The 14,583-nt window shown below is 46.1% G+C and overlaps 1 protein-coding gene across 2 annotated transcripts in view; it reads left to right on the top strand.

The window, feature by feature from the left end:
- The window catches only part of nectin3b (nectin cell adhesion molecule 3b), a 338,904-nt gene that overhangs the window by 304,216 nt on the left and 20,105 nt on the right, over positions 1-14,583 (top strand). For both annotated transcript variants that reach the window (XM_085998621.1, XM_085998620.1), the window contains one exon: positions 3,976-4,127. In XM_085998621.1, coding sequence (XP_085854747.1) covers positions 3,976-4,127 — 152 coding nt within the window. The remainder of the gene's footprint in view (positions 1-3,975; positions 4,128-14,583) is intronic.

The raw sequence follows: 14,583 nt of genomic DNA, 5'->3' as shown, positions 1-14,583 counted from the left end.
CATGGCCAATTTTCTTTTGCTTTGTCATGCTGGATAGAGGAGCCTGCGATCTCCGACTACCACATCGAATAAAGCCCCAGAACCTACGTGATTGCATCGGCTTCATTTTTTCTCAGTTTCTAGTATACCCTTGTGCTGATCCAGCCCAAGTAGTGCACAGTTGTGATTACACGAAATTAAGGCAAGACGAGAGAATGACTTCTCCACCTACTGTCAACGGTTTTGAATATTGTAACAGTGCAACCGTCTATTTTCAATTGCAGATTGCCATCAAAATTGTTTCTCCAGCTCAAGATCCCACTGCTGGCAAATTTAAATTAATGGATGGATAATTAAGTGAGCTCAGTTCCAGATGGGGAATCCTCCCTACCTAATTTTTCTGTGTCCTCTGCCTAGACAATTATTTACACTTAAACACGAGAGCAAAATCTGTCCTGTCATTTGTAAAGATTGTTTTGAAACCTGTGTGCAGCTGGTTTTTTTAAACTGAGTTCATTGTGGGGGTTTGTACTTGGGGGAGATTTATAATAGCACCTTTAACATCGTAAAGCGTCCCAAGGTGCTTCACAAGAATGTCATCAAACAAAATTTGACACTGAGCCACATAAGGAGATATTAGGACAGGTAACAAAAACTTGGTCCAAGTTTTAAGCAGCGTCTCAAAGGAGGAGAGCGAGGTGGAGAGGTTTAGGGAGGGAATTCCAGTGCTTTGGGTCTAGGCAGCTGAAAGCACTGCCACCAATGGTGGAGTGATTAAAATCAGGAATCCGCAAGATGCCAGAATTAAAGGAGTGCAGAGATCTTGAGGGTTGTAGGGCTGGAGGAGGTTACAGAGATTGGGAGGAGCGAGGCCCTGGAGGGATTTGAAGACAAGGATGAGAATTTTAAAATTGAGGCGTTGCCAGACCGGGAGCCAATATAAGTCAGCTAGAACAGGGGTGATGGATGACCTCAAATTTATGTAGGGTGGAAAATGGGAGGCAGGCTAGGAAAACATTGGAATAGTCAAATCTAGAGGTAACAAAAACATGAATGAGAGTTTCAGCAGCAGATGAGATGAGGCAAGGGTGGAGTTGGGCGATGTTACAGAGATGGAAGTAGGTGGTCTTAGTGATGGAGCGGATATGTGGTCGGAAGCTCATCTCGGGGTCAAACATAGAAACATAGAAGATAGGAGCAGGAGTAGGCCATTCGGCCCCTCGAGCCTGCTCCGCCATTCAATGAGATCATGGCTGATCATCCAAATTCAGTACCCTGTCTCTGCCTTCTCCCCATATCCCTTGATCCCTTTAGCCTCAAGAAATATATCCAATTCTTTCTTGAATATATTTAATGAACTGGCCTCCACCGCCCTCTGTGGCAGAGAATTCCACAGGTTCACCACTCTCTGGGTGAAGAAATTCCTCCTCATTTCAGTCCTAAATGGCTTACCCCTTATCCTTAGACTATGACCCCTGGTTCTGGACTCCCCAGCCATCAGAAACATCCTTCCTGCATCTAGTCTGTCCAGACCTGACAGAATTTTATAGGTTTCGATGAGATCCCCTCTCAATCTTCTAAACTCCAGTGAGTATAAGCCCAATCGACACAATCTCTCCTCATAAGTCATTCCTGCCATCCCAGGTATCAGCCTGGTGAATCTTCGCTGCACTCCCTCCATGGCAAGAACGTCCTTCCTCCGGTAAGGTGACCAAAACTGCACAAAATACTCAAGGTGCGATCTCACCAAGGCCCTGTACAACTGTAGCAAGACATCCTTGTTCCTGTACTCGAACCCTCTTGCTACGAAGGCCAACATACCATTTGCCTTCCTAACCGCCTGCTGCACCTGCATGCTTACCTTCAGCGACTGGTGCACAATAACACCCAGGTCTCTTTGCACTTCCCCTTCTCCCAATCTATTGCCATTCAAATAATAATCTGCCTTCCTGTTTTTGCCACCAAAGTGGATAACCTCACATTTATCCACATTATAGTGCATTTGCCATGTTTCTGCCCAATCACCCAACCTGTCCAAATCGTACTGGAGTTTCACAACATCCTCCTCACAGCACACATGCCCACCCAGCTTTGTGTCGTCTGCAAATTTGGAGATATTACATCCAATTCCCTCGTCCAGATCATTAATATATATTGTGAACAGCTGGGGTCCGAGGACCGATCCTTGCGGTACCCCACTAGTCACTGCCTGCCACTCGGAAAACGACCCGTTTATTCCAACTCTTTGCTTTCTGTCTGCCAACCAGTTCTCTATCCAAGTCAATACCTTGCCCCCAATCCCATGTGCCTTAATTTTGCACGCTATTCTCTTATGTGGGACCTTATCGAAAGCCTTCTGAAAGTCCAAATACACCACATCCATTGGTTCTCCCTTATCTATTTACAAATACAACACCAAGGTTGTGAACGTTCTGGTTCAGCCTCACAGTTTGTGGCAGGGACCGAAGAGACTGGCTTCTGTCTTCCCAATATCTAGTTGGAGGAAATTTCTGCTCATCCAGTGCTGGATGTCGGACAAGCAGCGTGACAAATCAGACACAGTGGAGGGGTCGAGAGAGGTGGTGGTGAGGTGGAGCTGGGTGTCGTCGGCGTACATGTAGAACCTGATGTTGTGTTTTCGGATGATGTAACCGAGGGGCAGCATGTCGATGAGAAATGGGAGGGGGCCAAAGATAGATCCTTAGGGCACTCACGAGCTAATGGTGTGGGTGTGGGAGGAGAAGCAATTACAGGTAATTCTCTGGCTATGACTGGATAGATAAGAATGGAACCAGGGAAGGACTGTCCCACGCAGTTCGACAACAGAGAGGCGTTGGAGGAGAATGGTGTGGTCAACTGTGTCAAAGGCTGCAGACAGATCGAGAAGAATGAGTAGGAATAGTTTGCCATGGTAACAGTCACAGGGATGTCATTTGTGACTTTGACTTTGATAAGGACCCTTTCAGTACTGTGGCAGGGCGGAAACCTGATTGGAGGGATTCAAACATGGAGTTGCGGGAAAGATGGGCAAGGATTTGGGAGGCGACAACATGTTCAAGTATTTTGGAGAGGAAAGGGAGGTTGGAGTTGGGGCAGTAGTTTGCAAGGACAGATGGGTCAAGAATGGGTTTTTTGAGGAGAGGGGTGATGATGGCAGATTTGAAGGGGATGGGGACAGTACCTGAGAAGAGGAAACCTTCAACAATATCTGCTAATATGAGGGCCGGGAAGGGAAGTTTGATGGGAATAGGGTTGAGGCGGCAGGAGGTGAGTTTCATGGACAAGCTGAGCTTGGAGAGGGCATGATGGGAGATAAGAAGGAAATTAGAGAAAGATGCGAGTTCAGGTCTGGGGCATGGGGGAACCTTAGAGGAAGTTTGGCCCGGTGGGCTAGGGGATGTGAGTGAAGTGGCAGGGGCAGCCGAACACGTTTCCCCATCCTTTTGTAGGACGGTGGTCATCCATAGAATGTTACGTGGCATTGGCAGGAGCCTGTTGGTGATTGGTAGCTCTCATAGCAAAGAGTATTGTTATCGTGTTTAACCTGAAGATGGAGTGGGCCTTTGGCGTAGCGGTAGCATCCCCGCCGCTGGGCCAGAAGGCGTAGGGTTTCGAACCCCACTCCAGACAGTCCCGGCAAGTGGAGTCGGAGCTCCGGCTCTAAATTCTGGGTTGACATCCAGCGGGATACTTGTGGGTGTGGGTGGCCCCCCCCCCCCCGTATGGGTTGTGGGAGCCCGTAAAACCCTCCCGCCATAGGACTAACCACCCTAATGGCTGGTACGAAGATGGTTACAGTCACGGAAGGAGCGTTAATCGCGGCCAGAAATCCTTCCACCACTTCATACAGTTCCCCAAAGGGAACAGTATGAAGACACGTATGACGACGACCTGAAGATCAGGTATCTTTTTTCTGAGATGCCTTGTTGCAAGATCTGCAATTTTAATACCTAAAAAAAATTTATATTTCCAATTATAATCTTTTTAATTATCTAGATCGGATGGACAGTTGCCGGATGATTTGCAGATTGAAAATGATACTCTGACTTTCAACAGACCACTCAACCACAACGATTCTGGCATTTATATCTGTGAGGTAGTGAACATTCACGGACATAGAAAAAAACAAAAGGTTGTCCAGATAAGAGGTATGTCGTTTCTATCATATTTAAGGAGTTTGACTAACTTAACACTTAATTGGTTATTTGGAGTGCCTTTACATCACAAACAAATCTTCATTTTTATAATGTATCTGGAAATCATTTATACAATTGTACAAGTAAATGTATAATTCAGGTTCAATCATTCATAGTAATTTGACGCAATTGCTTCTGAATAGATTGTGGTTTTAAGTTCAAGTTGTACAGTTTAGATGGAAAGTTGAGACCAAAGTAACAATACTTTAGGTTATCATATATATGCTGGTCAATAAGGCAAACTGCATACACGATCACTATTCTGCTTTCAAGTCAAAATGAAGGGTATTGCATTAAGTGGAGACCAGTGCTACAGAGACTGTACTTTCTGTACTGTGGCAAGTACATTACTCAACCTCCACTTTATTGAATGCTGGTCTCCTGCTCCATCTTGCATTTGTAACATAAAAGCACCTTTATATACAAATGTACAGCCAATAGCATACACGATTGCAATCCATTGTATGAATGCCCCCATGCCTGTGTTAATATGCTGCTTAAGAGACAAAGCTTGGAGCTGTTGTCTCTGTTCCAACAAAGAGAGTTCTAATCACAGTCTTTTGCTTATAGACTTACTAGAATAAATGATATTCAGAGACAACACACACGATGATGCGAAGGCTGCATTACAGTTGCTGAACTCGGTGACGGGTGGCTAATCCTCGATCTACCTAACTTCCCCTGACACACTGTATGCAATTATACCCTCAGTAAAAAGCCCATTACATCATGCCTCTTCCATGACCTTTACTCTTGGTTTACATTAGGTAACTTTAGCTCAACATTCCAAAGACTCACTGTCTTATGGTACCAGGAAGTGAAAGGCTGCACAGCAGGCCTTGGGACACAACATAAAACTGTCTTTGCTCCTTACAAATAAGGAAAAAGTAAAGATATAGTTGTCACAGATAGATGTATTTATAGAAGGTCAGAGCTACACAAGGAATCAAATCTATTTAGTATGATGACGGTGAGTATCAGCCATAGAAATTTGGCCTATCCAGCTGATATTCTCTAGATACTGACTGTTTCAGCAAATTTATGGAGAAATCGGGAGAAATTGGGCTCTGCAGCACCCATTTTTTAGGTGCTGCGCGGCCTTGTAACAGTTCAAAATAGTGTCCGAGAAGCACGTGCACACTTCAGTTGGGAAGTACGCCGGACACCACCTAAGTAAAGGATTTGTGCTCATGCACCTAATGGCCACAGCATGCAGAGCAGGATGATTATGACATCAATCATTGTGCATCGCTGATTTGACGCCAGCGCTGCTATTTTCGAACTCCACGCTCCAGCCCTGTCTTAACCTCGCACAGCTGAATACGCATTAAACAGAATGAAGGACCCCCCCTCCCCCCCTCCACCAGCGCTATTTAAAGGGATCATGAACTACTTAAAGGTTAGTTGCTGGGTTATTTCTTCTGGCTGCTGGTGCAATTGCATGTGTTTTTGGAGCTTTCCTATAGTTGCCTAACGTTTCAATAGTGTACAGGGAGTGGTCTGGCTGGTGCTGAAGTAATTTTCTGTTGATTTAAAAGCTTGTGCTGAAACAAGTTGCTACCAGACATGGGTGGCCTGGTAGGCCTTCCTCTGGGAATTGAGCATAACTGGGAGAATGAACAGAGGCCACGCAGAGCAGGGCAAGCTGCTAGAAGAGGGAGGAGGAGAGGAGGGAGAGAAAGGCTCTCAACAGGAGGCCATGTCCACCGAGGGTCTTCAGGGATAATACTCTTACCTCAGCTTCAGCAACAACAAATGCTTGAGACATCTTTGCTTCATTAAAGAGGTTGTGACTGAAATCTGCCAACTGCTGCAACTGCAACCTCAAAGCAGGGCAAGGACCACATTGCCTGTAGCTATTAACTTTTATGTATCTGGCTCCTTCCAGGCTGCTGCTGGAGATATAAGCAACATGTTGCAGTTTGCAGTACACTGCTGCATAAGGGAGGTCAATGAGGTGCTCCATACAAAGAGACACAGGTTCATCTCATTCCCTCTTGCCAGACAGAGCATGGATTGCAGGCTTCCCCATAGTGCAAGGTGCCATTAGCTGCATGCACATTGCCTTGCGTGTATCTCATGTCAACTCGGCCATTTTCATGAACCGAAAAGGATTCCAATCCCTCAATGTGCAGCTGGTGTGCGACCACAGGCAGCACAACAGCACACCAGCGCATCAACTGTTGCAGCCACAACTGCAACCTCAAAGCAGGGCAAGGACTGCATTGCTTGTGACTGTCAAGGTGACCATGGCTCTTAACATTTATGCGTCTGCTTCCTTCCAGGCTGTTGCTGGAGATATAAGAAACATCTCGCAGTTTGCAGTGGTCTGCTGCATAAAGGATATCATCGAGGCTCTCTAATCTCATTCCCTCTTAACAGAGATGAGCAGGCCGTGGCCTCAGTGATTCCCCTTCCCGCGATGGCTAGCACTGTCTCCTCCATGGGGGTTAAAACATGCCGACGCGCTTGTCCTCCTCCAGTTCTTTGCTGCTGCCTGCTGTTGGGTGCCATCGTCTCCTTCAAGAAAGAGAGAAGTGTGTCAGTGAGTGTCGTGCAATATGTTTGGGTGATGTGGCTGTCATGGTTGAATAGCTGCCAGTGTGTGCGAGTTGTGATTGTGAGGCTTGCAACAGTGCTCGGTGTATGAGGTTGAGGTTAAACATATGAATGTTATGGTTGCGTATTGATTGACAGAGATTGTTGGTAGATGAGTGGTGGGGTGTGGTGAATTGAGCAGTGGATGAGGCTAGTTGTGCAGTTGGTAGGATGTGCCATTTGAAGCTGAACTCACTGACCTTGACAACTCGTGTCAGATCGTTAAACTTCTTCCTGCGCTGTATCCATGTTCTTGGACCAACACTCCTGGCATTGACCTCTGCTGCTACTTCTTCCCACTGCCTCCTGAGCATCAGTCTGGAGGGCCTCTTGCCCCCGCCTCTGGATACAGGATATCCCTCCTCCTTTCCACATCTTCTTCAATAAGATCTCCACTGCAGTGTCTAAAAACCTCGCTGCATGCTTTCTCGGATGCTCAGTCATTGCTCAAAGTATCGGAGCACAGAACCAGTTTTCAAATAACCACTTTTTGCAGTCACAATACACCTCATCTTTAATGGGTGCAGGCTGCCTTTAAGTAGCGCTAGCCACTCACGATATCGGGGCCCCCCTGCTGATGCATACAGCCAATGAACAGCGCACGTAGCACTGGCTGCACGCAGCAATCATGTAAGATTTACCGTGCTGCCTGCAACTCAATGAACAGTACGCGATTAACCCTCGCCCATTTTCAGGGATTAGCCAATTTCTCCCCCATTGTGTTTTAACCACAAAAGAGGGTCCTCAATACAAAATGGAATCCGAACACAACTTCACAAAGCATAGCTTCTGTACCATCCTGAGACCAAACAGCATTGTAGACCCATGAAAATATGAGTGTAAGAATGTGCTGTTTATTACAAGAAGCAGTTTCAGGAAAGTAACTACAGGGGGAGCAAGGCCTTTTTCTTCTCCTTTTCTGCCCCCCCCCCCCCCCCCCCACCCCACAAGTTTCCATTGATCTAGCAGTTGGTTCTCCACTTTCCACAGAGGAGCCCAGCGCAACCCATACTCATACCAAGGGCAAGTATAGCTCTCTCAGCAGGAACAGTTAAAATAGGATATAGGAAAGTGGCTTTAGGTAGTCCCTGTAACCATTTTAACCCCAAACGTGGCTTGTTTGCAAGAAATATGAAATATTGTAAAATGCTGCAACATGAAGTTGCTGGTTTCTATTTTTTTCCTTGCAGGCAAACCACAGACAATTGCTTTGCACTTAGTAATTTAAAAATGCTTATTGAGAATTTAGCTGAAGTGCACAAATGACTGTGCAGAAGACATGGTCATCTAACATTATGTTCATTTCACAATTGATGGGATCCTCGTGTACGTCCACAGACCTTGTTCTTTCCTCACACCTCCCTAAATGGGAAATGCCATCATCCCACAGTCAAGAAACACGTAGTCAGGAAACTCCTCCTCTTCTCTTCCCCGCCCCTTCCCATCCATACATTAAACCATATAGGTGCCTCTCTCAATAATTTACTTTCGTCATCATGACGACATAAAAGTAGGAGGGTGTGTCGAACAATGTGGAGGACTATAGAAGACTTCAGGAAGACATGGGCAGGCAGGTGGCAGATGTAATTTACTCTGGATATTTGAGCTAATACATCTTGGGAGCAAAAACAAGTAATGGGAGTGTACACTCCATGGAAAGATGCTGAAGGGTGTGGATGAACAGAGAAACCTGGGAATGATAAAGTGCCACATAATAGGCTTGCCAGCAAAGTTGAAGCCCATGGAATAAAAAGGACAGTGGCAGCATGGATACAAAATTGACGAAGTGACAGGAAACAGAGAGTAGTGGTGAACTGTTGTTTTTCGGAATGGAGGATGGTATACAGTGGTGTTCCCCAGGGGTCGGTACTAGGACCACTGCTTTTCTTGATATATATTAATGACTTGGACTTGGGTGTACATGGCACAATCTCAAAATTTGCAGATGACACAAAACTTGGAAGTATAGTGAACAGTGAGGAGGATAGTGATCGACTTCAAGGGGACAAGAGGGCTGGTGGAATGGGCGGACACATGGCAGATGAAATTTAATGCAGAAAAGTGCAGTGTGATACATTTTCGTAGGAAGAACGAGGAAAGGCAATTTAAACTGAAGGGTACAATTCTAAAGCAGGTGCCGGAACACAGAGGCCTGGGGGTGTATGTGCACAAAATGCTGAAGGTGGCAGGACAGCTTGAGAAAGCGGTTAAAAAAGCATACGGGATCTTGGGCTTTATAAATAGAGGCATAGAGTACAAAAGCAAGGAAGTTCTGATGAACTCTTATAAACTATTTCGGCCTCAACTAGAGTATTGTGTCCAATTCTGGGCACTGCACTTTAGGAAGGATGTGAAGGCCTTCGAGAGGGTGCAGAAAAGATTGACAAGAATGGTTACAGGTATAAGGGACTTCAGTTACGTGGATAGACTGGAGAAGCTGGGGTTGTTCTCCTTTGAGCAGAGAAGGATGAGAGGAGATTTGATAGAGATCTTCAGGTCAAGCATGGGCAAGGAAACCAACTGCCGATTACCACCTACCGCCCTCCCTCAGCTGATGAATCAGTACTCCTCCATGTTGAACACCACTTGGAAGAAGCACTGAGAGTAGCAAGGGCACAGAATGTACTCTGGGTGGGAGACTTCAATGTCCATCACCAAGAGTGGCTCGGTAGCACCACTGCTGGCCGAGTCCTGAAGGACATAACGGCCAGTCTGGACCTGCAACAGGTGGTGAGAGAACCAACATGGGGGAAAAACCTACTTGACCTCGTCCTCACTAATCTACCTGTCGCAGATGCATCTGTCCATGACAGTATTGGTAGCAGTGACCACCGCACAGTCATTCTGGAGACAAAGCCCCGTCTTTACACTGAGGACACCCTCCATCGTGTTGTGTGGCACTACCACCGTGCTAAATGGGATAGATTCTGAACAGATCTAGCAGCTCAAAAATGGGCATCCATGAGGCGCTGTGGACCATCAGCAGCAGCAGAATTGTATTCCACCACAATCTGTAATCTCATGGCCCGGCATATCCCTTACTCTACCATTACCATCAAGCCAGGGGACTAACCCTGGTTCAATAAGGAGTATAGAAGAGCATGCCAGGAGCAGCACCAGGCGTACCTAAAATGAGGTGCCAACCTGGGGAAGCTGCAACACAGGACTACATGCATGCTAAAAAGCAGACACAGCATGTTATAGACAGGGCTAAGCGATCCCACAATCAATGGATCAGATCAAAGCTCTGCAGTCCTGCCACAACCAGTCGTGAATGATGGTGGACCATTAAACAACTAATGGGAGGAGGAGGCTCCATCAATATCCCCATCCTCAATGATGGTGAAGCCCAGCACGTGCGTGCAAAAGACAAGGCTGAAGTGTTTGCAACCATCTTCAGCCAGAGGTGCCAAGTGGATGATCCATATCGGCCTACTCCTGAGGTCTCCACCATTACAGAAGCCAGTCTTCAGCCAATTCGATTCACTCCACGTGTTATCAAGAAATGGCTGAACGCACTGGATACAGCAAAGGCTATGGGCCCCGACAACATCCCGGCTATCGTGCTGCAGACTTGTGCTCCAGAACTAGCCGCACCTCTAGCCAAGCTGTTCCAGTACAGATACAACACTGGCATCTCTCCGACAATGTGGAAAACTGCCCAGGTATGTTCTGACCACAAAAAGCAGGACAAATCCAACCTGGCCAATACCGCCCCATCAGTCTACTCTCAATCATCAGTGAAGTGATAGAAGGTATCATCGACAGTGCTATCAATTGGCACTTAACTCACCAATAACCTGCTCACTAATGCCCATTTGGGTTCTGCCAAGACCACTCTGCTCCTGACCTCATTACAGACTTGGCCCAAACATGGACAAAAGAGTTGAATTCCAGAGGTGAGGTGAGAGTGACTGCCCTTGACATCAAGGCAGCATTTGACCAAGTGTGGCATCAAGGTGCCCTAGTAAAACTGAAATCAGTGGGAATCAGGGTGGGGGGGGGGGGGGAACTCCACTGGCTGGAGTCATAACTAGCACAAAGGAAGATGGCTGTAGTGGTTGAAGGTCAATCATCACAGCCCCAGGACATTGCTGCAGAGTTCCTCAGGGCAGTGTCCTAGGCCCAACCATCTTCAGCTGCTTCATCAATGACCTTCTCTCCAACATAAGGTCAGAAATAGGGATGTTCGCTGATGACCGCACAGTGTTCAGCGTCATTCACAACCATAAACTTAACTGGACCAGCCACATAAATACTGTGGCAACAAGAGCAGGTCAGAAGCTAGGTACTGTATTCTGCAGCAAGTGTCTCACCTCATGACTCCCCAAAACCTTTCCACCATCTACAAGGCACAAGTCAGGAGTTTGATGTAATACTCTCCACTTGCCTGGATGAGTGCAGCTCCAACAACACTCAAGAAGCTCGACACCATCAGGACAAAGCAGCCCGCTTGATTGGCACCCCATCCTCCACCTTAAACATTCACTCCCTCCACCACCGGCGTACCGTGGCTGCAGTGTGCACCATCTACAAGATGCACTGCAGCAACTCGTCAAGGCTTCTTCGGCAGCACCTCCCAAACCTGCGACCTCTTCCACCTAGAAGGACAAGGGCGGCAGGCACATGGGAATACCACCACCTCCAAGTTCCCCTCCAAGTCACACACCATTCCTGACTTAGAAGTATATCGCCAATCCTTCATCGTTGCTGGGTCAAAATCCTGGTACTCCCTACCTAACAGCACTGTGGGAGTACCTTCACCACAAGGACTGCAGCGGTTCAAGAAGGCGGCTCACCACCACCTTCTCGAGGGCAATTAGGGATGGACAATAAATGCTGGCTTTGCCAGCGACGCCCACATCCCATAAATGAAAAAAAAATCATGAGGCGTCTAGACAGAGTAGATAGAGAAAAACTTCCAATTGGCAGAAGGGTTGAGAACCAGAGGGCACAGATTGGCAGAAGAACCAAAGGCGACATGAGGAAAAACCTTTTTATGCAGCGAGTGGTTATGATCTGGAATGCACTGCCTGAAAGGGTGGTGATAGCATAGTCAGTTGTGGCTACGGGGTAAAGGCGAGCGAGTGGGACTAGCTGAAGTGCTCTTGCAGAGAGCCGGCACGGACTCGACGGCCGAATGGCCTCCTCCTGTGCTGCAACCCTTCTATGATTCTATGATAATAATTAGGCCATGTTAATTAGGCCATTTTGGGTGCCCCATTATAGAAAGGACATCAAAGCCACAGAGCATACAGTGTAGATTCACCAGGATGGTGCCAGCGATGGGAAACTAGCTATGAGAGAGACGTGACATACTGAGACTGTTTCCACTGGAGCAGAGAAGGCTGGAAGAGCATTTAGTGGATGTTTTTAATATGATGAAGCTTTGCTGGAGTGAATAGGGAAAGATAATTTCATCTGGTTGGGAATCAATTACAAAAGTCATCAATTTAAAATTGTTGCTGTGTGTGACGCAATGTTGTTGTAGCATGTTTAGATACAAAGAGTGACCGAAATCATTGCTTTAAAGTGGAAATTGGATAAAAATTTGAAGCCAAGGAAGATAAAGCGCTATAAGGAGATATTGGTGCAATGGGATTAGTTTTGGTTGCTCTGGCAAAGAGCTCGCAAAGACGCAATGGGTCGCATGGCGACCTCCTGTGTTGTAAGTTTCTACAAATCTTTTTTGTTGTCTCCAATTAGTGGCCAGTTAGCTTTCTTTGATTCTACCACATTGTTGATTTTTCTTAGTCGGGTTAGTACTGTACAGAGAAATAATTTGAATTTAAGACTTTTTCTAAATAACATTTGGAAAGGTTTTTTTTCCCCTAGTATTGAATGGCCAGCACTACATTGGGTTTAATAGTGCATAACCTCACTGTCCTATTCAACTCTGAGCTGAGCTTTTATGCTATATCCAATCTGTTACAAAAATTGCACTCTTCCATGTCCAGAGCATTTCCTGCTTATGCCCCCACCTCTCATGAAATACTAATCCATACCATCATCAAGGATTAATTTCTTGCCACTTTCACTGTTCACAAATTTTCCTACAGAAAGTCCTGCAACCCTCCTTTGGCTCTCCGTATCCCCTGCATTACAACCGTGACTACATTTCAAAAGTATTTCATTGGCAATAAAGCACTTTGGTATATCCTGTGGTCAAGGCGCTATATAAATGCAAGTTGTTTTTCTCAGCAAACTCCAACATGCTTCTGTTCATCCTCAAATTCTCCACAAATATATCCACCCTACCTGAGCAACCTTCTTAAGCCATTGTTCCTTCAACAACACTCTCTGTTCTTCTGACTCGACATTACTGCTTGACGCTATAATCATTCGGTTTCTTAGCCCCTGCAGTCTGGGATTCTCTCCTGAAGTCACTTTGCCTTACTCCCTTCCTGTCTCCCTTCAAAAGCCCCCTTAAAAACCACTGTATTATCAATCTCTTCCCAGCCCTTTCAAACGTCCTTCTTTCCTGCTGAGTGTCTGCCTATATGCCTTGTAAAGCCATCTGAGATGTTCTTTGATGTGATGTGATATTAAATCAAGTGCTCAACCTATTTCTTTTCTTTTCTCCCCTACCTCCATATTTAGTAATGTGCATTTATCAGTTCTATCTCTGTTGACTCCATCTCAGACTCTGGCCTATACATGTGTTTGGTTTTAGGATCTGTTAAGTGTCATTGATCATTCTCAATGACCTGACTGGAGTGACATATATTTCTTTTTTCCATTATTGCAACTTTTTGAAAAGTCAAAGGTGCTCCAAACATTGCGCGGGATCAACACAGCTGACTCATTCAGAGGAATGAGATCTGGGCTTCAAGGGTGTTGAGGCTCGGTATTTTCTAGGCACAGAGAAAAACCTTTAGTTCAGATAGCGAAACAAATGTTAGGGAACATCTCTCAGAACACCCCTGAAAAGTTGCATCCACTGAACCATATTTGGTGTTAACCTAACGCAGCTGAGGAGAAAACATGTAGAACCCACACAACTTTTCCCAGCATCGTTTACAAGCCTGGTCAAGCATGATACTCACTTGTATTCAAGAAGCCTGGAGTGCATCTGGCTATTAAGTTCAGTCTTTATCTCAATTTTAGCTCCTCTTTCAGGTAATCTTCTATAGTAGGAAGCATCACAATTCAATGACATCAGCTGGTTCAGTAGGTGATACACTTGCTGGGGTGCCCAATTGAACACCAACAGACACAGTTGTCTTTTAGTGACACTCTGGCAACTTCACCAGCACCATGAGTGATGTAAGCTAATGACAATGATAAGACTCAACAAGCAGTAACCCCAGATACTATATGCTTATACACCTACACTAGTGCATATCTTGCAGAGAAGAGTAGGGGTTGGTCAAGGATATTTTAGCCTATTCTCTTCCACCAATAAATACTTACCCCAATGCGTGGTTCAGTTTGTTAAAATTGAAACCAATCTTCCCTTCCCCTTCCCCCCCCCCACCCCGCCCCCCCCCCCCCCCCACCAATAAGCCATGGCACTAACCTAAGCAAGGGCACACCAGAGGTTTTTGACTCCCAATTACAGGGAACTTTGATGTAATCCAATACATGAATGCTGTTGGCCATTATTTGCATGAAGCAGGTTCTTGTTTTCCTAATTTACGGCTGGATTTCTTAATCTGCTGTGATGATGAGAAAGTTAGGGATGGGTTTCCTTGCCAGGACTGGCATAGATGTAGATCTCTGGACCTAGATATTGGCCCAGAAATTCGGGTCGGGGGCTTCCCGCGGGTGTAAGCCCCCGACCTGCACTTACCTAGCGCGCCGGCTGTTG

Source organism: Somniosus microcephalus, chromosome 10 (assembly GCF_052327205.1).
Source record: "Somniosus microcephalus isolate GS21.2 chromosome 10, FLI_Smic_1.0, whole genome shotgun sequence".
NCBI lineage: Eukaryota > Metazoa > Chordata > Chondrichthyes > Squaliformes > Somniosidae > Somniosus > Somniosus microcephalus.
This window is presented reverse-complemented; position numbering and strand designations above follow the sequence as displayed.